A 22,706-nucleotide genomic window follows, 5' to 3' on the forward strand; every position below is an offset into this window, starting at 1 on the left:
GTGCATTTTATTTCTTCCTTTAGTGGGATGTGATGAGAGTAAACTTCATGTTTTTCTTTCACCTCCCCTCTTTATCCCTCCACTAATAAGTCTTTTGCTTGCCTCTTTTATGAGAGATAATTTGCCCCATTCCATTTCTCCCTTTCTCTTCCCAATATATTTCTCTCTCACTGCTTGATTTCATTTTTTTAAGATATGATCCCATCCTATTCAATTCACTCTGTGCACTCTGTCTCTATGTGTGTGTGTGTGTGCATGTGTGCGTGTGTAATCCCACCCAGTACCCAGATACTGAAAAGTTTCAAGAGTTACAGATATTGTCTTTCCATGTAGGAATGTAAACAGTTCAACTTTAGTAAGTCCTTTATGACTTCTCTTTGCTGTTCACCTTTTCATGCTTCTCTTCATTCTTGTGTTTGAAAGTCAAATTTTCTTTTCAGCTCTGGTCTTTTCATCAAGAATGCTTGAAAGTCCTCAATTTCATTGAAAGACCATTTTTTCCCCTGAAGTACTATACTCAGTTTTGCTGGGTAGGTGATTCTTGGTTTTAGTCCTAGCTCCTTTGACTTCTGGAATATCCTATTTCATGCCCTTCGATCCCTTAATGTAGAAGCTGCTAGATCTTGTGTTATCCTGATTGTATTTCCATAATACTTGAATTGTTTCTTTCTAGCTGCTTGCAATATTTTCTCCTTGACCTGAGAACTCTGGAATTTGGCCACAATGTTCCTAGGAGTTTCTCTTTTTGGATCTCTTTCAGGCAGTGTTCTGTGGATTCCTTGAATATTTATTTTGCCCTCTGGTTCTAGAATCTCAGGGCAGTTTTCCTTGATAATTTCATGAAAGATGATGTCTAGGCTCTTTTTTTGATCATGGCTTTCAGGTAGGCCCATAATGTTTAAATTGTCTCTCCTGGATCTATTGTCCAGGTCAGTTGTTTTTCCAGTGAGATATTTCATATTATCTTCCATTTTTTCATTCTTTTGGTTTTGTTTTGTGATTTATTGGTTTCTCATAAAGTCATTAGCCTCCATCTGTTCCATTCTAATTTTGAAAGAACTATTTTCTTCAGTGAGCTTTTGAATCTCCTTTTCCATTTGGCTAATTCTGCTTTTGAAAGCATTCTTCTCCTCATTGGCTTTTTGAACCTCTTTTGCCAATTGAGTTAGCCTGTTTTTCAAGGTGTTATTTTCTTCAGCATTTTTTTGGGTCTCCTTTAGCAGGGTGCTGACCTGCTGTTCATGCTTTGACTGCATATCTCTCATTTCTCTTCCCAGCTTTTCCTCCACCTCTCTAAGTTGATTTTCAAAATCCTTTTTGAGCTCTTCCATGGCCTGAGCCCACAGAATATTTAGTCTGGATGTTTGGGATACAGAGGCCTTGACTTCTATGTCTTTGCCTGATGGTAAGCATTGTTCTTCCTCATCAGAAGGGAAGGGAGGAGATGCCTGTTCACCAAGAAAGTAACCTTCTATAGTCTTATTTCTTTTCCCTTTTCTGGGCATTTTCCCAGCCAGCGACTTGACCTCTGAATATTCTCCTCACACCCACCTCGCCTCCTGATCCTCCCAGCCAGAGCTTGGGGTCTGAGATTCAAATGCTGCTTCCCAGACTCATGGTTTCCGCAGGGGTGGGGCTGCTATGCAGTGTGAGATTAAGTTCAGGTACTCAGGTCAGGGCAGGGCCACCTCTTGGGCTCAGTTCCCTCAGGGGGTTTATGCAGAGACCTTCAACAATGGGTCCAGGCTCCTGCCTGCTTGGGGAGCCCTGGTCTGCCGCTGCATCAGCTACTGCCTCCCGAGGGGGCCTGAGTTATGGGGGCACCCCACTCCCCTCTCAACCTGCCAAGAAGACCCTCTCACTGACCCCCGTCACCTGTGGGTGGAGGGACCCACGCGGCCGCTGGAGATCCCGTCCCTGAAGCCCGCTCAGATCTGCTCCTCTCCGTGCCGCGGCTGCGGCAGGGCTGGGCTGGGCTCCACGTCCACAGCATGACGGACCTTTTGCGAGAGGTTTGCAGGTCCCTCTGGAACAGAAATCTCCTTTGCTCCACTGTGCTGTGGCCTCTACTACTCCAGAATTCGCCGTGAGTTCCTTTTTACCGATGTTCTGTGGGTTGTGGGTTCGGAGCTATGTGTAGATGCGTCTTTCTACTCTGCCATCTTGGCTCTGCCCCCTAAACTCTAGACATATATTTTTAAAGCATCAAAAAACTAAAACAAATTCACAGATCCCAGATTAAGAACTCCACAAATACAAATATAAACAAATAAAATGTAACCTTTTCAATCTGACATTTAAGGCTTTCCACAATCTTGCTGAAATCTTCCCTTCCAGTTTTATATTTATATTATGTATTTTATTATTTATATAGCATTGTAGGACCAAGGTGATACCCACAGCAGTCACTATGGATATGCAGGCATATTTCTAGGGTAAATTCACAAAATATAAACTCCCTTCCTCAAAAATGAAACCAAAATATTTATTTTCAGATACCAGAAAGTCAGTTTCATCATGGTAACAAGGAAGTTTGTACACGTTACCAATAGAGGGAGGACTGCCATTCCCTAGCCTTCCCTCCATCAGATCTCCCCACAAAAAAGCTCCCTTCAGCAAAATGACCCTCTCTGACCCAGGCTAGCTCCTCTGCTCTGCCTGCGGCCTCTGTTTCTGCTCCATCTCACTCTCTTCCTGCTCCACCCATTTAGCAAACTCCTCACACCATCTGCTCCATGTGACTCAAACTGTGGGCTGAGCCAAAGCTCAAAGTAGGTCACATGGGCCTATTAAGGGTCAGGGAAGATCTTCAAATTCCTAACATTGCAAGCATATTATTATATGTTCACGTATTTATTATATACTTATATGTAGTGCATGATATATTATGCTACAAATGTGTTTATATATATTTTGTATATATATTTATATATGTATTTGGGGCAGCTAGGTGGTGCAGTGGATAGAGCACCAGCGCAGGAGTCAGGAGGACCTGAGTTCAAATCTCACCTCAGACACTTGACACTCACTAGCTGTGTGACCTTGGGCAAGTCACTTAACCGCAATTGCATCATCCTGGGTCATCTCTAGTCATCCTGATGAATATCTGGTCACTGGATTCAGATGGCTCTGGAGCAGAAGTGAGGCTGGTGACCAGCACAGCCCTCCCTCACTCAAAACAAAGTCAAGCGCAAGTCATGTCATTATTTCTCTGATGGCATGGTCTTCTTCGACAACGAAGGACACACACATATATGTATTTATGTATACACACACACACACACACACATAATTGCCAAAGTTTTATTCTGAAAAACTCTTACTTTGGAATCTCATATCACAAAAAGACATGTTTTTAATTATTATAAACTGATATTTTTTTTAAAAAAACTTCTATTGTAAAGTAAAATTGTAGAAACTGTTCCAAACCATTTTCAAAAATGCAGACCCTAACTTTTCCGTATATAAACTGTACTGTAATAGTACAAATCTCCTAGGCTTATTGTAAGGATAAAATGAGATCTGTGTAAAGCTTTTTGTGAAATTTCAAGTATTATATAGATGCTAGTTATTATTATTGTTATCAAAGAAAGAACTTTGTAACAATTGTACCTACCTGAAAATGGAATGAGAACTGGTTCATCAATGGATGGATTATTTGCTGGGAATGCTGGGAAGGGGATATGCAGGTAGGGGACTGAACTGTATGACTTAGTTCAACTCTAATGTTCTATAATTCTTCATTTCAAAAGCACATCCTGGTATTTACACATTGCTGAAAAACACTTTTCTTGTTTTTGAAATAAATTCTGTTATGAATCTATAAGAAATCATTTTAAAATGAACATATCAATACATAAAAATAAAAAAGGAGATTGTGAATGACATTGTGAATTTTTTTTTACTGTTTTTTGAAAGTGCTTATTAAAGATAACATGATAACAAAACTGCTCTGATTGTGTTTCCTTTTGAACTTTTAGTTTTCTTCTTTATATTTTAAATGTTTCATTGATGGCTTTTTCTTTCTTCCGTGTTGCATTTCTATCACTACCCACTAACTATCTGAAATAGATGTCTCACTTTGTAACAAATATAATCAGACAAAAAAAGAAAAAGTCAACATATTGGTTATAAGAGCCAGAATTCCCCTGACTAGGGAACTCTGTATCTCCCTCATAAGGTGAGTTTGATACCAAAGGAAGAGACCAAGAGGCTCTAGATTGATGATAGGAGTTTAATCAATCATTTCAAATACTTACAAACAGGGCAGTCTGGGGCTGCTGCCAGACAATTCAGTGGATTCCTGAAAAGACTCCCCGCCAATATCTCTGTGTTAATTATAGAAATTAGACAAAGGAAGGGATAGCCACAGAGTGCTTCATTGTGGATTGGCAGGTATTTCAGGTTTTTGTGTTTAGTTAATATCTTGGCTAATATTTTAGTTTATACTTAGTACTGAACCTGGTTCCCAGACATCCAGGCATTTACCCAGCTTGGTTGGGTAAATGCCCAGGCACTCAAGTTTGGATACTGGTCATGTATCAGTTATATACCAGTCATCGTATCTAAGTTATTACAGTGTCTGAATTATGATTTTTGTATCTGTTATAATTTTTAACAGGTCACCATATCTGGGCTTCTACTTTTCACAGAGTTTAAGTTAATAGCTTTCACTTCATGTTTTTCCCCAATATGGACTCCACATTGGGTCTTGTCTGAAAATGTCTCATTCAGTACTACTCTACTGCTAGTCCCTTTTCTCTGAAAGAGAGTAGGTAGTATGCTTCATCCCTTACCTTCTTAAGTTATGGTTGGTCATCATATTGAATGGTATCATAATCTTTTTGTAACTATTTTTCTTTATATTATTGTGGTCATCATGTAAATTGTTCTCCTAGTCCTACTATGTCATTAAAAGTTAAATATAATTACCTATAACTGCATAGAAGTGATTTTCAAATAAACCTCATTTTAACTCCACATGAAAAACTTAGTATTTAAAGGAATCCTAAAGGAGAGTGAAACATTCTGTTATAATATGAAAATTGTTCTTATCTGTTTGGTAAATTAGGATTTTTGTATGTTGAGTTCTCTTAAAGACAGACTCCCATATTTGCTAAACTAATCTAATAAACATACCATATATTTTTGTACGAACTTAAATACCCAGCATTAAGAAAGAGTGCTTACTTTTTTTGGCTCTTTCTGTAGTAGCTGCTACTTACCAGCTTCCTAAAGCTTCAGGTGAAAAACAAACCGCTGTCTAAATTTGCCATCCCTTCTCCCTACTCTCTAATTAAGTGGAGAACAGTTTGTATAGTCTAAAAACTCTCTTTCCCTTGTTCTTTAAAGTACAACCTACAGCTCTTTAATTTTGCTTAATTAGAGTCACAGAATCACAGCAGTTAAGAGTTTGAAGCTTTTGGTAGTGAGAGGGATGGAAAAGATCAAATGTAAATCTTTATCAACATAGATACCTGTCTTTGAAAGTAAAGGGGAAAGTGTCAATGGAGGCAGAGACTGAAGTTAACAGAAGGGATAGCTGAGATATGACTGGTAGCAAGTGCTGGGACCGCTGGATGTTTGGTTTCATACAGCACTCAGCCTCACCAGGGTCATTCACACCAGCTAGCACCACAGGGTCCTCTAGAGGTAGACTTTCTCAGGCTATCAGAAAGAACAGCTGCTGATTACCCTTTGCTTCTTCCACTCTGTGCCTAATGTGTATGTTCTTACATTAGCCTCGACAACATGTCTGGACTATGCAATGCAATAGCATGACTCAGCCACCATACTGCTTGGGAAAATAGCCCCCTTTTGCCTTGTACTCACTTTGTTTCAATTAACAACTCATCAGAACTTTAATCCAAATGACAGCAATAAATTAAAACAGGTTGTTATCAGCACAACCAAGTGCGTTTCCCCAACATGTGACCTGTCCAGTTCTTGCATTAATTTTATAGTGGCAGGCAGAAAAAAGCTCCAGAAGGGTAGCCCCTATTACTAAAGTTTCAAGAGTGCTCTGCAGCTCTCTCCTTAAACCTTGGCTTCACTCACAAGTGACTGTATAGCCACATCCCATTTTTTCATCTTGTATGGCCAAGTATATACATTTAATTGCATCGCTCTCCTTTTAATACTGGGCAAATGAGTTTCCTCCACTACAAGATGTCAGCTGCCTAAATTGCAATCCTGCCAGGACAGCAGGAAAGAGGAAATGGAATGGCTCCTGAAAACAGAGTAGTATTTCTCCAATCCCATTCCCCATGTTCATTAGTCCCTTTTCATATTTCTTATCTTCTGCTTTTTTTCTCTTGTGTCTGTGCATGGGTTCTTTCCTGGCTCTGCTTGTCCCAGGAGCTATAATGCATGAATGCTCACAGATTATTAGAAATTATCTGTGGAATTTGAAGCTGAGAACTGGGAATCAAGTGTTGTAGTCAAAAACAACAGCCACAAGGGAGTGTCATTTGGAACATCGCTTATCTTCCTTCCTGTACCACCCACCAAGCAAGACAGACGCTTGAGTTATCTTATTTAGTTAAGTGTTAGATAAAGAGTTGTCACTTTACTTTTTTTGACGCAGCCTTGTACCTGGGAATATAGTTATTTTAAATGTTATTTGATACGGACTGGTTAGTGAACATTTTCCAAAAAGTTCATTTTTAAATTGGTTGTTTGTACCTCAAAAACATCCCCACAAAAATGCTATAAATAGTGGCTGGACTGCTAGACCAGCCAATAGAAGTCTATACAACCCATAATGTGAATCTGGTGACCTGGGAATTCTTCCTTGTGGGAAGAAAAAATGTTTCCTCCTTTTCTGATCTAGAGTTGGCATCTTCCTTTCTGTGCTTCTTTGCTTATTCTTAAGAGTATTTTTATACCAGCTTCAGCCTTACCATCCACTTACCCTTGCTTTTCCTTACAAGATCCCTCTTTCTCTTCATGGATTTGTACTAGTATTTCCCTCCTGCCTGGAATGCACTCTCCCTTCATCTCCACCTCTTAATATTGCAGGCTACTAAATAGAGTGCTGTTGACTGGAAGTTAGGCAGACATTTATTGTCTATGTGACAATGAGCATCTCTTAGCCTCAATTTCCTTACAGGTAAAATGGGGATAATAATAGCACCTACCTCACAAGGTTGTTTTGAGGATGAAATAACATAAATTCCTTGACAAATGTTAGTCATTATTTTTATTGTTCCCTTAAAAATTCTACTTTAGTACTTTCTATATAAGGAATTTGTGACCTTTTGTGTGTGTGTGACCTGCACCCTTTTGGCAGTCTAATGAAGCCTACTGGATTCTGATTCAAAATGATGTTTTTAAATCCCTAAGACTTAAATCACAGTCTGTTACTCATGCCTGGAATTCTCTTCCTTTTCATCTCCAACTCTTGTCTTTCTTAAATTCTTAGCTAAAATCCCATCTACTGCAAGAGGACTTCCCCATTCCTGAATACTAGTGCCTTCTCCTCAGAGATGATCTCCAATTTATCCTGCATATAGCTTGTTTTTACAATGTTGTTTGCATGTTGTCTCCCCTATTAGACTGTAGGCTTCTTGAGGACAGGCAGGCAGTTTTTGCTTTTCTTTGTATCCCCAGAGGCTGAGTATAGTGCTTAGAAGTCAGCCAAAAAGCATTTATTAAGCACCTATTAGGGCAGCTGCCAGATGGCTCTGGAGGACAGAGTGAGGCTAGTGACTTTGCATAGCCTTCCTTCACTTAAATCCAATTCACTTGCAAGTCATGGCATCACCTTCCTGATGTCATGGTTCTCTTGCAGAACAAAGAACAAATAATCACCTCAGGGTAGCTAGGTGGTGCAGTGGATAGAGCACCAGGGCAGGAGTCAGGAAGACCTGAGCTCAAATCTCACCTCAGACACTTGACACTCACTAGCCGTGTGACCTTGGGCAAGTCACTTAACCCCAATTGCCTCATCCTGGTCATCTCTAGTCATCCTGATGAATATCTGGTCACTGGATTCAGATGGCTGTTGAGGAGAAGTGAGGCTGGTGACCTGCACAGCCCTCTTTCACTCAAAACTAAGTGAAGTGCAAATGATGTCATTATTTCTCTGATGGCATAGTCTTCTTCGGCAACGAAAGACGAATACACATACGCTTTTGAGTAGTAGGAGCTGCCGTTCTGGGTACCCAACGGGCCAGTTGCAGTTGGGCAATGCAGCTCCTTTTTTCCTTCATCAATCTTTCCCTCTCTACTCTCCCTGTCCACATAGGGTATCATAACGTTACCGGCGAGTGCTCTGCCCAAAGGAATGTAAATTTTAATCACTCAAAACTTCTAAGATATCTTGAGGTTTATAGGCCAGATTTCTTTCTAAAGGATCATCCTTAAACCCAAATCACTCTGACTCTCATTGACTGGTCAACAACAGGTCCCAACCCAAGCCTCACTTGGTCATTGTTTGGCCCTGGTGGCTGTTTTGGCAAGAAACACTGAGGGTTTTCATCCCAGATTGATTTTTTTTTTGACTAGGTAAAAGAAGACATTTTTTTGCTTCATTTCTTACCTAGCCTTAATCATTGAATGGGCATTGCCTCAGTCAAACTGAAACCTGGGAGAGACCTTAGTTTAACAAGGCCAAGGTCTCCATGTCCTGATCTATATCTTGTGGACCTAGATGACTCCAGAGGAGACAGTGAAGCTAGTAACTTTGCACAGCCCTGCCTCACTTAAATCCAATTCACTTGCAAGTCACGGCATCACCTTTTTGATGTCCATGGTCCTCTTCACAAAGGACAAACAACAACAACTAGGGCAGCTAGGCAGTCATGTGGTTTGAGTCAGGAAGACTCACCTTACTGAGTTCAAATCTGGTTTCAGACACATTAGTCATTATGTTACCCTGGGCAAGTCACTTCACTCTGTTTGCCTCAGCTTTCTCATCTGTGAAATGAGTTGGAAAAGGAAACGGTAAACCACTCCAGTGTCTTTGCCAAGAAAATCCCAAATAAGGTCATGAAGTTGGACGGGATTGAAAAACAACAAGGGCTTACTATGCTAAACTCTGGGGATATAAAGAAAGGCAAAAGTCCACCCTGCTGTGCAGGAGCCCATGTTCATTTAATGGAAGAGACAACATGCATACAACTAAGTACAAACAAGTTATATACAAAAGTAAATGGAAATGTCAACACAAATGATGCGGATAGAAACAGTGCCCTAAAGGTTAAAATTAATATTAAGGGTTGCTTTTCCAGTACTTTGTGAAGCCCCTGGTTTATTTCCTAATCTGAAGGCACCCTAAAATTGGCAGACATCTTAAAACACCATAAAACTTCCCCCTTATCCTAGACCATATAATTCCTTGTCTCCCCTCTTCCTGGGTTATACAGTTTCCACTGTCTCCCATATCTGTGTCATCCATCTTCCTCATCCTGTCCCTAAATCTCCAACCCCCATTAGAAACCCTAAAAACTACATCATTATCCTATTGGCTGTGTAGGCTAAATCTCTGCCCCCATCAATAAAGTTCCCAATGGCTACAGAGGTCTAAGTGTATTCATTCCTCTCTGAACCAACTCTTCCATCTCTCTCTCTTCAACAAAAACTGCTGAATTAGGGGGAAAGGCTTTCCATAGAAAGTCAGTAACCTTTTATTAAGGGTCTACTCTGTCATGGGGATATACAAAGAAAGGCCAGATTGTCCCTATCTTCCAGCAGCTCATAATTTGGGAAGAAAACATAAAAAGAAGCAGAAAAGGGATGGGAGGCTGATGGGGAGTAAGGTGGAGGGAGGGCATCAGGCTCAGCCCTTACAACAGGTGGGATATGATGAAGTGTCCATCTCGGGCCCCTCCGTAAAGAGTATCTAGGATCCCTCGGAAATCCAGCCTCCAAGCAGAGGGAGCAAGGGTTCCAAGGAAGGGGCCCTGGTTTTGAGGGCTGGGCCCACAGTCGTTGGTAGGCCTTACCTTTCCTCCCCAGAAGTCTCAAGTTTTCTTTAAAGTTGTATGCTTTAGCGTGGTCAGTGGGATACGGTCCATGTTCCTGTCCTCCAGAATGGGGCTAGGGCCTCCCACTAGGGAGAAAGTGCGAATTTGTGGGATGACTGGATGGGGCAAGATTAGGAGAAAGGGGGATTTGAGGTGGGACTGAATAAAAGGGGGAGATGAAGAGAGCGTCAGGGTTGGGAGACGGAGTCGTGTGTGAGGAGAGAAGGAAGGTGTGTGTGTGTGTGTCTGTGTGTGTGTGTGTCTGTCTCTCTCGTCTGTGTGTCTGTGTGTGTGTGTCTGTGTCTCTCGTCTGTGTGTCTGTGTGTGTGTGTGTCTGTGTGTGTGTCTGTCTCTCTCGTCTGTGTGTCTGTGTGTGTGTGTCTGTGTGTGTGTGTCTGTCTCTCTCGTCTGTGTGTCTGTGTGTGTGTGTCTGTCTCTCTCGTCTGTGTGTCTGTGTGTGTGTGTGTCTGTCTCTCTCGTCTGTGTGTGTGTCTGTGTCTCTCTCGTCTGTGTGTCTGTGTGTGTGTGTGTCTCTCTCGTCTGTGTGTCTGTGTGTGTGTGTCTGTGTGTGTGTCTGTCTCTCTCGTCTGTGTGTCTGTGTGTGTCTGTGTGTGTGTGTGTCTGTCTCTCTCGTCTGTGTGTCTGTGTGTGTGTGTCTGTGTCTCTCTCGTCTGTGTGTCTGTGTGTGTGTGTCTGTGTCTCTCTCGTCTGTGTGTCTGTGTGTGTGTGTGTCTCTCTCGTCTGTGTGTGTGTGTGTCTGTGTGTGTGTGTGTCTGTCTCTCTCGTCTGTGTGTCTGTGTGTGTGTGTGTCTGTCTCTCTCGTCTGTGTGTCCGTCTCTCTCGTCTGTGTGTCTGTGTCTGTGTGTCTGGATGACTTCAAATACGTAGGCTTAGCCAGGAGCCCAAGCACATCAACATTCAGAGATTTTCTTCGTTACAAAGTCCGGGACCCGGCGGTCCGGCCAGGCCGGCCCACCCCCACACCACCCCGCGGGGTCGCTCTACCAGCATTACAGCCCCGCTCCAGGGCCCGGGCCGGGGCAGGCCAGGCGCACGCGGCCGTGACGCACTTCTCCGGCTCGCGGGGGAGGTGCGCCCCAGGTGAGGGCCCCTCCGTCGGGTTGCCGGGGCGACGCTTCCGCACGCGCGGAAGGGGCGGCGAGCCCAGGGCGCGCGCAGCCCGGAGGAGCAGGGGAGTTGTGAGCAGGGCGCCTAGAGCTGCCGGGCGCCGCCACGCCGCGGTCGGGAGCGCGCTCACTGCCGCGCCTCCTCTCCGCTCCTCTTCGCCTCTCGGCGGCGGCGACGACGCGGCGTAGTAGACGTTGGGGCTGCGGAGAAGCGACGAGCACCGGCTCGGGATGAATAGCGGCGGCGGTTTCACTTTAGGCCTGGGCTTCGGCCTGACCAACACGGCTGTGATCCAGGTGACTAACCTGTCGTCGGCGGTGACGAGCGAGCAGATGCGGACCTTGTTCACTTTCCTGGGAGAAATCGAAGAGCTGCGGCTCTACCCCCCGGAGTAAGTGCCTGGGCTCAGCTGGGGGGAGGGGCGCGGGCGCCATAGAGACCGCGGACTGCGGGGGGGGGGGGGGGGGGGGGGCGCGCGCGCGCTGGGCCACGTGACCTCCGGGCTCCTGCCGCGGCCATGTTGGATCTGGGCACGGGGACTCTCGGCGGTCGGCGGCTTTCTCTCACTCCCCGACCCCGTGCTCTCGCCTTCTGGTCATGCGAGTTGAGGCATTGTAGGGGAATTGGGGGTGTCGTGACGTTAGTCGGGCTAGAAACGTTTCGCAATAGTGCCCGGAGAAGGGCTTTGCCCTCAAGCTTACGTTCCTTCCCTTCCGGGGGGATGGTAGTGGGGGGGTCGGGGGGGTTCGCCTGAACCCAAGATGGCCGCGGACGGGCCTCGGCCGAGCACTCTCGGCGAGGGCCGGGGTTTAGCTTTCCCGCGGAGGTGGCCTTGGGACCAGTGGCAGGCGTGGGAGCTCACCCGGGCCAGGCTGCCCTCAGGCCCGCCTCGGCTTAAGCTCGCCGGCCGCCTGCACCCAGGAGCTGGGCCCGTCGTCTCGAACTCCGCCTCGCCACTCCTGTCTGGCCCACGTCCCCACGGGATGCGCCGGCCCCACGTGCCTTGTCCTGTGCCCTCACAAATGGGGTGGGGGCTGTTTTCTTCTTTTCTTCCTCCTAGGGAAATTTTAATTTCCTTACAAACCTTTCCCCGATCAGTAAGGTATTCCCTGTGTCAAGGGGGGAGGGGGAGGAAGTAGTTAAAACAAAACACTGACCTGACTGTCGTCCGACAGCGTGTCGTACAAAACAGCCGAGTCTACTTAGACATGGTAAAACTTTCCCATTTATTTATTTTTAACATTAAACATTTTTTTTCAGTCCCAAATTGTCCCCCTCCCTCCGTCCCCACTTCCCCACCTTGGAAAAGGCAAGCCCCATGATGCCATGTTATTTTGTGACGCTAGAGGCTTTGGAGGGTGTCTTAGGTGCTGCATCAAATCGGCTCAAGTAATTCATCGTTTTTACCTACGTATTTTTAAATTGGGAAGAGTTCTTGTGGACCTGGGTTTAAATCCCATCGCTCTCTTTGTGACCCTAGGCAGTTTACTTAACCTCTCTGTGCTTTTGGCTGCTCCCTAGGCATTGACTCTGTGGAAGGAGACTTATTTTTTCACTGGTAGAAAGCTGCCTGGAGAAAGGGGAAAACACCCAACACTTTGTTTTAAGCGTAGGGATTATGGCAGTAGACTTGTAACTCATGTCCGTGTTTGTGCTTTGCCCCTTCCTGACCAAGAGGCAAACGTGTTTGCCATGATAACCCTAGATAGACCAGAAAAAGAGAAAAAGAAACGATGCTTGTCCTCAAGGACGTGGGAGGAAGATACCAAAACGCAGAAAAGTGTAACAAAGTCACTTACTATCCCTTTGTATTGACACCATTGGTGGTGATGGAGATGGCAGGACTTTAAATGTAGAATTGTACAGGACCTTCCAAGGCATCTTGTCCAGCACTCTTTATTTTACGGGTGAGGAAACTGAGACCCAGGGAAGTGACGTGATTAGCCCAGGCAATAAGTGGTGAAAGACATAGAATTCATCATCCTACTACCTCTCTTGAAAAGTTTACTGTTGAAGGTGGCATTTGAATTGTGTTTGGAAGGAAACTAAGGATTAGAGGGAGTGCATTTCAGATGTGTGTGAAAGCACAGAGCTAGAAGTTGGAATGTTGTGTGTGAGGAACAATTAGCAGGTCAGTTTGACCAGAATTCTGAGTGCTTAAATATTATTAAATAATACTTGAAGAAAGGTAGAAGCCTTATTGCGATAGACTTTAAATGTCAAGCTGAGGGCTTTGTATTTTTCTTCTTAGCCACAGTAGGATGTCCCTTCTTAACATTACTGCCAAAGTACTTTTTCTAAGAATACATAATTAGGATAGATACACCCCTACTTAAATACTAAGACAAGTTTACACTGTGCCTCAGCTTGACTGGTGATTTCCTGATCTTGTATTCCCTTCTGTGCCTTAGTATGTTTATATAGACTATCATTTGGAATGAGTTCCTATCATATTTATAGCAGTTGAAACCCTTCAAGACAAATGGCACAGTCTCTGTGATGCTTTCCCAGACAGATCCCTTTATACTTGAATATTTCATACTTACTGTTTTGTCTTTTATACACTTTTAATATTTCCAAATTACCTGATGTTCTGTACAAATACTTTATTCATGCTTACATCTAATATTTGTCACTAATATAATCTAACACTACAGAATTGCACAAATTGTACAATGAAGGAAGAAGTTGACCTGGGAGCTCATAATAGCCTTCCAGTGGGGGCAGAAATGACCATATTAGAAAAAACTTATATATTGAAAAATTTGTCTTTCAATGGACACAGTTGTACTGTAAGATGTACAACTTAATACATATTAACATGTTTTTGCTTTTTTTTTACACATACAACAGCATTTTGATACCCCTAAAATATGCATTAGTAGAAAAAATTCCATATTTACTTCTGAAGAGTTCATAAAATGGAAACCATTTAGGCCTCCTGCTTATAAATTAATTACATGAAAATTAATAGCCATCTAGTACATAAATTAATTCTTAGAAAACTCTCAATACTGTCTTAAAACCAGTTTCTTTTATATACTTAACCCATTGTAACATGTTGCAATAGTCATCTATTTACTTATGTTCCTGTTTGATTAAAAACTCCTTGAAGAAACTATTAAATCATTTTTTTAGCCACGACTTTCCAGCCCCCTTCTTATGGGGAGAGTATGAGAAAGGGAATAAGCATTTATATAATATGCATTTATCATATGCCAAGCACAATACTAAACACTTTTTTTTACAAATACTAATTCATTTGCTCCTCAAAATAACTGTGGAATAGATGCTATTATCATCATCCCAATTTTATACTTGAAGAAACAGGCAAACGGGTTAAGCCTAGGGTCCCTCAGCTAATCAGTGTCTGAGGCTGAATTTGAAGTCAGTTCTTACTGACTCTAGGTCCAAGTTCTATCCTCTGTGCCACCAGTTGTCTAGATGCATATAAATATATATGGTATTTACAAACTATGCACACATATGTACATGTGGTATACTAAGAATAAGAGGTACTTGATAAATACTTAAATTAAATTAGATGAAACATGGGCTGGGGTGAGGAATGGGGTGTCATGGAGAACATAGGTATCTAGAAATAAAGCTTTCTTATTGTAAATATTAAGCCAATTTATTAGTGCTTATGGTTTCACACTAAAAGGGGTAATGAGCACATTCCAGCAAAAATCTGTTCTACTAAAAAGTACATCTTCTGTAAAAACATAAAGAATAAAATTAACATAACTCCATGGAAGCAAAAGCTGAAATTCCCTCTCTCATTAAAAATAAACCATTAAAATAAAAACAAATCCTTGTGAAGCTTAAAGTTTGAAATTTTTTGTTTCATGTAAAACATTTCCATATTAGTCGTTTTGTACAAGAACATTCAAATAAAAAAATGAAAGTGGAAAAATAGCATTCGTCAGTCTGTATTCAAACAATATCAGTTCTTTCTTTGGAGACGGATAGTATGTTTCATCATTAGTCCTTTGGGATCGCCTTGGATCATTGTATTGCTGAGAATAGCTAAGTCATTCACAGTTCTTTATCAAACTGTGTTGCTGTTAATGTGTACAATGTTCTCCTGATTGTGTTCACTATGCATTAGTTCATGTAAGTCTTTCCAAGTTTTTCTGAGATCATCCTGTAGGTCATTTCTTATAGCACAGTGATGATATTCCATTTTAATCAAATACCACAGCTTGTTTAACCATTCCCCAATTGAAGGGCATCGCTTTGATTTCCAATTTTTAGCCACCATAAAAAGAACTGCTATAAATACATCTGTACAAGTAGATCCTTTTCCCCTTTTTTGGATCTCTTTAGGGTATAGACCTAGCAATGTTATTGCTGGATCAAAGGGTATGCACAGTTGTATAGCCCTTAGGCCATAGTACCAAGAATGGTTGGATCTGTTCACTAATATTTGAAATACTTTGTCCAAATTGAAGTAGACCCTGGTTTTGGCAGGGGTGAGGTTTGTGCTTTTTGGAAAAATGTGCTTCAGTGTTTTCCATTCTTAGATAAAATATACAAGCTAGACTTTGTAAAAGAATTTAGCAACCAGTTGTTGTTTTTGGTAAATTGGGGTTTTGCCTGCTGGGATAGATAAACATTTTCATAGTGATACTTTAAACATTATATTGAGGACCTAGAGCCTCTGATTTAGAACATCAGTAAACTATATTTTCTGATTATATATGACTTGATGGAACTATTAATTCAGTTCTGAGTTTAGAAATATATTTTTTAAATAAAGTTGAAAATAGCAGCATGTATTTTCTTTCAGCAGTATAAAAAGCCCGATTTTTCTCATAACATAGGTCAAGAGATTCAGGTTTTTGTTTTGTTTGTTTTTTAAGAAAGTTTAAAGGAATTTCTAATACTCTATTTTGTTATTTTAATTATCCCTTACAAAAGGTCTCAGGCCTTATTGAACAGGATATTTCTATTTTTATTTTTAAAGAATAATTTGCATGACATGTTAAATCTAACAAAAAAGTATATTAAAAACTCAAATGGCTTAGTTGTATTTGTTTTTAACCTGCTGGTTCTTTTTCCTTGTTCAAGTAATACAAGAAGTGAAACCAGTATTATGTTGAATTCCAAAAATTATTATTAATCTTTGCTTTATAGCTCCTTAACATTTTTAACCATATTTTAATTTTGTTTAAATGTGGAAAAAACTTTAACATTCTGTTAAAATAAATTTTTTCATAGTATGCAGAAGTTGATGTTGGTACTCATTGAATTGGTCCTGTGATTTTAAGCTGTTATGCTTTTAAAGTAAAATTTTGATCCTTTTGAAAATTTTGGTTGTCATACAAAATTGGAAATTTCATATTTTATATTATGAGTTTTCCCTGATCACTTCAGCAATTCCAGATAATATCTTAATTTAAGTTCCAGGAGAGTGTATGGTTATTTTTCATTTCTAATTGTTGTCACTCATTTATATCTTTATGTAATTTCTGCACCAATTTTTTTCTTTTGCCTTGAATATCTTTATTGAAAGAGACATCTAGGTGTTAAAAAAAATTCTATTCTAATAAATTTTCTTCTAGGGAGCCCATGGTACTTCTTTTGAAACCAAATTATTGCCAAATGCTGTTTAAGATTTAAGGTTAACTTTAAAAAGGAGCTGTATTCCTTATTGTTTGAAATACACTTGAAAATTATAGTTCTTTTAGGTTATGAGAATAAATATACTGAGCAGTTCAGATACATTTGGAAAGAAAAGAAATTTGGATGTTTTTCATAGACTAATTATTTAAAATTACAGTGTATATTTATATAATTTTTTTGTCCTCTGTTGGCACTTAAAATGTTTTTTCTAAATGTTAAAAGTTAGATTTATATTCTTCTCTGAAAATTTCTTTTACTTTCACGTATACTTTTACCTAATAACCTTATGAAACAAATAGGAGATGAAGATTATGTGACAAACCTTTGGGAGATTGGCAAAGCAGCATCCAAACCAATACTATTAAACTAATAATTTTCACTATATGTGGTTGTAATACATAAGTTTATTTCAATGATGTGCCATGATGGTAAGCCCCTGGTGTGCCAAATCTTTTGCCCTAAGAATTGACAAATTTGTAATTTAAACAGAGGACGCTTGGGTTGACATCACCTCTGTATTCTGAATACTTCATTGAAAAGCTTCTTAGCAACAGAGTATAGCAGCAGCAAAGGCATCTTGACTATTTTGTCTATTACCCATTTAGGGAGTAGGACTAAAGTTGGAATAGATGCCTGAATCATTTTAATAGGGTTGGAAAGGTAGGGGGATTCAGGGACCTCTCAAGGACTGGAGTACAGGGGAGGGTCATCTGGAATGAATTCACAGACTTAGGCATTCTTAAAGGCAAGGTGGCAAAGATTTTATTGTTATGCTTTTCAGCCGGTGAGAGTTTTTAGGGAATCTGTGATTTAAAAGATGGTACAAGTGAAGTTTATATAGGTTAAGTTATAGTAAAACATGTGCCAAATAATGCTAACTCCGTGATTCAGGGAGAGATTAGGGAGTGGTTCTTAAAGGAACATGCACATTTAGTATCTCCTGTACAGGTGTTTTACCCAGAGTTCACTGGGAAATAGCCCAAGGTAAGGCTGCATGGAGGTGTGTGGTTTTAGGTCTGAAATGTCAGTAAGTCAACTAATAGGGCAGGCTGAGAAATAATATGTCTAAGTGTAGGATGCATATAATGAGGTAGGGAGATGGTATAGATAGTTCAGTGGCTAGTAAATATCTTTATGAGCCAGTACACTGCCAGTTTGGCTAGTACACAGTTCAAACTAATAAATTCTGTAGGTGCAGCTGACTACTGTATCAGGAGGAGAGATAAGTGTTTTGTTAGGGCACACTCTCCTGCTTTGCTGGAGCATACTGCCCTTGGGCTGGAGAGAAACTGCCTGAGACAACGTTTTGAGGATAGGGAAAGATGTGATTTTGGAATTGGGGTCCAAGTACAAGTACCTGAGCACCCCATTGATTTGATGGGTTGGGCAAAGGGGGAGGGGAGTAAAATGATGATGGATGCTAAGGTGGAGTCTTAGGGAGGGATGTCCCTAGGAAGAGTTGATTTGGGGTTGGATTGGATGGGAGAGATATGCAGTTGTAGGATGGTGGTGTTAAATCAAAATGGATCCTTGCTGGCTGCATATTGACTTAGAAAACTACAAGTTAATATTATGTTGTATTTTTATTTATTTTATTTATTTTTATACATTTCCCAGTTACATTTTAATCTGATTCTTTCCCCACTTGGGAATTTTGTGGTGGGCCCTGTTTATTATTCCTCTGTTCTAAAGGACTGTTATTTTGCTACTAGTAATTTTGATCTTAGTAAAAATAATTTAGCTTTCTGATATCTTCCATTTTTCTTTTTTTGTTTTATTTGTTTTCAGTGTTCTACAGTCACTTCCAGGTATCTTAGATTTTTCCCCTCCCTATCCTCCTTCTCACCTACCTTCTCACCCCTCTTCCCCCCTACCTCCCTACTTCCTCCCTGAGACAACATACAGTTTTATATAGGTTCTACACATATATTCCTATTATAAGTACATTTTCACCTTAGTCATGTTGCATAGAAGATTTAAAATGAATGGGAGAAATCATAAAACCAAAACATAATACAAAGGAAAATGATCTGCTTCATTCTGTGATCTAATTCCATAGTTCTTTCCCTGGATGTGGAAGGCATTTTACCTTAAGAGACCATTGGGAATTATTTAAGTCCTTGCATTGCAATGAAGTACTAAGTGTACCAGAAAAATTCCTTGCAACACTGCAGTTGTTGCTGTGTACAAAAGTTCTCCTGGTTCTTCTCATTTCACTCAGTATCGGTTCATATAAATCTTTTCAGGCTCAAATTCTCTCAGATCTTCCTGTTCCATCATTTCTTATAGCACAATAGTATTCCGTTACATTCATGTGCCACAACTTGTTCAGTCATTCCCCAATTGATGGGCATCCCCTTGATTTCCAGTTTTTGGCCACCACAAAGAGAGCTGCTAGAAATATTTTTGTGTATGTGGGACCCTTTCCCATTTTTATGATCTCTTGGGGGTACAGTCCTAGAAGCACTATTTTTGGGTCAAAGGGTATGCACATTTTTGTAGCCCTATGGGCATAGTTCCAAATTGCTCTCCAGAATGGTTGGATCAGCTCACAGCTCCACCAATGATGAATTAGTGTTTCAACTCTCCCACATCTTCTCCAGTATTTATCATCTTCCTGTGTTGTTATGTTAGCCAATCAGATAGGTGTGATGTGATATCTCAGAGTTGTTTTGATTTATATCTCTCTAATCAATAGTGATTTAGAACATTTTTTCATGTGACTATAGATATCTTTAATTTCTTCCTCTGAAAAGTGCCTGTTCATATCCTTTGACCATTTATCAATTGGGGAATGACGTTTGTTCTTGCACATTTGACTCAGTTCTCTATATGTTTTAGAAATGAGACCTTTATCACAGACACTAGTTGCAAAAATTCTTTCCCAGCTTTCTGCTTCCCTCCTAATATTGGTTGCATTGGGTTTGGTTGTGCAAAAACTTTTCAGTTTAATGTAATCAAAATTATCCATTTTGTACTTCATAATGCTTTCTATCTCTTCTTAATCAAAAATTCTTCCCTTCTCCATAAATCTGATAAATATACTATTCCTTGCTCCACTAATTTGTTTATAGTATCAATCTTTATACCTAGATCATGTACCTATTTCAACTTTATTCTTGTGTACAGTGTTGGGCATTGGTCTATGCTTAGTTTCCGCCACACTGTTTAACTACCCAGCTCTACTACTAGATCAAATATTTGTTTTTAGACATCATTCTGATCAAGAATTGGGTAGTGTCCATAGCAAACTAATTAGTTGATTTGGTCATTAACACATTAAAATAAGTGTATGTGTATTGAACAGACTGCAAATAGACAGTTTGGTCAAGCATGTTGTAATAACTTAAGTGGGGGAAAATTTCATTGACTTATTCAAGATTTTATAATTTTCCTTTTCAAAGGAGAAACAATGAAAGATCTAAATATGTTTATAAGACTGATTGTTTTTCTTTTTATCTTGCAGCAACGCACCTCTTGCTTTTTCCTCCAAAGTATGTTATGTTAAGTTTCGTGACCCATCGAGTGTTGGTGTGGCCCAGCATCTAACTAACACGGTTTTTATTGACAGAGCTCTGATAGTTGTACCCTGTGCAGAAGGTTGGTATTTTAGATGTTTTTCTGTAATGTCAGTCTGTCCTTTTTGTTTATGGCCTTTAATTTTCCCAGAAATTGGCAAGTAGCTGGTACTCTGTTTTGTGTGTTTTTGAAAAGCAAAAACAAAATTTGGAAATAGAAAAAAAAAAGTTTTCACTTTATTAGTAAAATACATATTTAAATCATTGGTTTGTCTGCTTTTTGTTATAGATCTAAATATTGATTTTTAAAATTTGTACTAATTACAGATTACACAGCGTATCCTAAAAGGATTATGATCTTAACAAGGGATGTATTCATTTAAATATTTCAGTGTGTAGGAGTTTGTACTCCAGAACATCCAGTTCTAATAGTTTTTTCATTGAGACAAAACAGAGTGGGCACAGTTTGCCAATTTGGGATTATCTAAGTAATGGTGTCTGTGTTAATGATAAAAATATAAATTAATTTCATTAAAGTTATTGATCTTAATTTCACATTCTTGATACTGATTTCATATAAAACAAATTTATTTTTTACTTTCACAGGCTTTTTTTGAAGTTAAAAAATATTTTCTAAGAAATCCATCAGAAAGAGGCCAAAGGCCTTAAGGTTACTATTCATTAAGGTTAAGTGCCTTATATTATTTTTAAGAATACGTAATTATCAGTATTGATTTTTAAGTAATAGTATATTTTGGTCTCTTTAAATCAGTTATGATAGGCCGTGTTGGTGTATACACAAGAACTTAAGGATTAAGCTATTAATATTTACGTAAAAGCTATACCTATCACTTTAAAATAATTTCTTGATGGAAGATTTTGCCTTATAGTATCTAGGAATAATTGAAAATTTCAAATTAAATTCCTAAAATACTTAATGTTAATTTAATTTAATTAAGTTAGTTTAATTTAACTTGCTAAAAAGAAAGTTACTTGTAAGATAATGACTAGATTACACTTTTAGATTTTTGTGTATGATTCAGGATGCATTATTTCTGGATGTTTTAAACATTAAAAGTCCAATGCAGTGAGGACAGTTCTGGTGTAGTTGATGTCCCAGGTTAGAACATTCTGAATTTTTTTCAAATGAGTTTAAAAATGGGTGTTCTCCACAAAGAGGAGAATGCAATTCTCACAAATAATTATTTGTGTAATACCTTTTTGAGTCTGATCAGTGAGGGGTATTCAGTCTATAATAGTTGGGGAAGGGATAACTCTTTGTTTTTGCAAGGCTGGGAGTGAGATAGCAAATGCACTGTACCAAGTAGAAACTGCTTGGTGAAGAATTCCCATGGAAGATACCTCTCACTGGAATTTGGCCAACAAGCAACTAAGATTAAATGTGCAGACCTAACCCACAACTGCACTCTTGAAAGACTACCACTGGTAGCAGAGGGTCTTACATTAATTCATTGCTGAATCAGAGGCAAATATTTCACCTATTGCATTACCAGTCTTACTTTGGTACATTGTATATATCTTCCTTGGAGAGCTTATAACTTAATAGCTGAGCAGCCTTAGCTTTGAGTTGTCTAATTCCTTTTTTTGGGGAGGAGGGGATGATATTCAGTAAAGACTATAAGTAAAATTTTAATTAAAGTTGAGTACTTTTTACCATTTTGAGATAAAAGCTTTCACAGGATGTGAATGTAAAACCTGCATTTTTATTGCCTTTTAGTTACAAGTAAGTATGAATTTTAAGATAGTAAACTGCCCTATGGATAGTTGAAACATTAAAAAAAATCAGATACATTTTTTATTTCAAAGAGTAATTAAACTAAAGGCTTAATATGCAAGAGATTGGTTTACATATAGAACAATTAGAAGTTTGCAGTGGACATTATGTACCAGATTTTGCACTGCAAACTGAGGAATATGTTATTATTTTGTCAGAAATAGCATGTTACTTCAGAATAAATCAAAAGGAAAGAATTCTAGTTGAATACTGTAAAATGAGAGATTCCATACATGGTTAAGCAACAGTCATTTGTTTTTATATACTTGTGACAGAAAAGAGAGAAATTTATGGAAAGTGTTTTTCAGTTTATTTTAGCTTACTGCTTAGGAATCTCAGTTGTGGAAATAATGTTCATTGTGTAACATTACACATTAACCATTAGCTATTACTAGTCATAAAATGCCACTTTAAAATATAGCTTCATGATGTCCAGATGTGATTTTTTTTCTCCTTGCGTGCATCCCCAGATTTCTCTCTAAATGTTACACTTAGAAAAAGAAAGTTGAAACATAAAGGTGCCACATTACCATCAGTCATAACTTTATGTCCACATTTTTTGGTAGATGGATTTTGACTATTAATTTGGTTTTGTATGTTTTCTCTATGTGATATTTGTGCATTATTAGATGACTAGACTGGCCAAGGCAGACCTGTTTACACTTGCCT

At 39.6% G+C, this 22,706-nt stretch overlaps 1 protein-coding gene across 5 annotated transcripts in view; it reads left to right on the forward strand.

Annotated features, from left to right (window-relative positions):
* Window positions 1-11,065: 11,065 nt before the first annotated feature.
* Window positions 11,066-22,706, forward strand: part of SREK1 (splicing regulatory glutamic acid and lysine rich protein 1) — a 46,945-nt gene continuing 35,304 nt past the window's right edge. Inside the window, exons 1-2 of one of the 5 annotated variants that reach the window (XM_072605112.1) lie at window positions 11,066-11,487; window positions 20,191-20,324. In XM_072605112.1, the coding sequence (XP_072461213.1) occupies window positions 11,327-11,487; window positions 20,191-20,324 (295 nt within the window). In that variant the 5' untranslated portion in view covers window positions 11,066-11,326. Of the gene's footprint in view, window positions 11,488-11,575; window positions 11,711-20,190; window positions 20,325-22,706 lie in introns of those variants that run through there. The other 4 variants (XM_072605115.1, XM_072605116.1, XM_072605117.1 and 1 more) reach the window with 4 other exon arrangements.

Source organism: Notamacropus eugenii, chromosome 4 (genome assembly GCF_028372415.1).
Source record: "Notamacropus eugenii isolate mMacEug1 chromosome 4, mMacEug1.pri_v2, whole genome shotgun sequence".
Lineage (NCBI taxonomy): Eukaryota > Metazoa > Chordata > Mammalia > Diprotodontia > Macropodidae > Notamacropus > Notamacropus eugenii.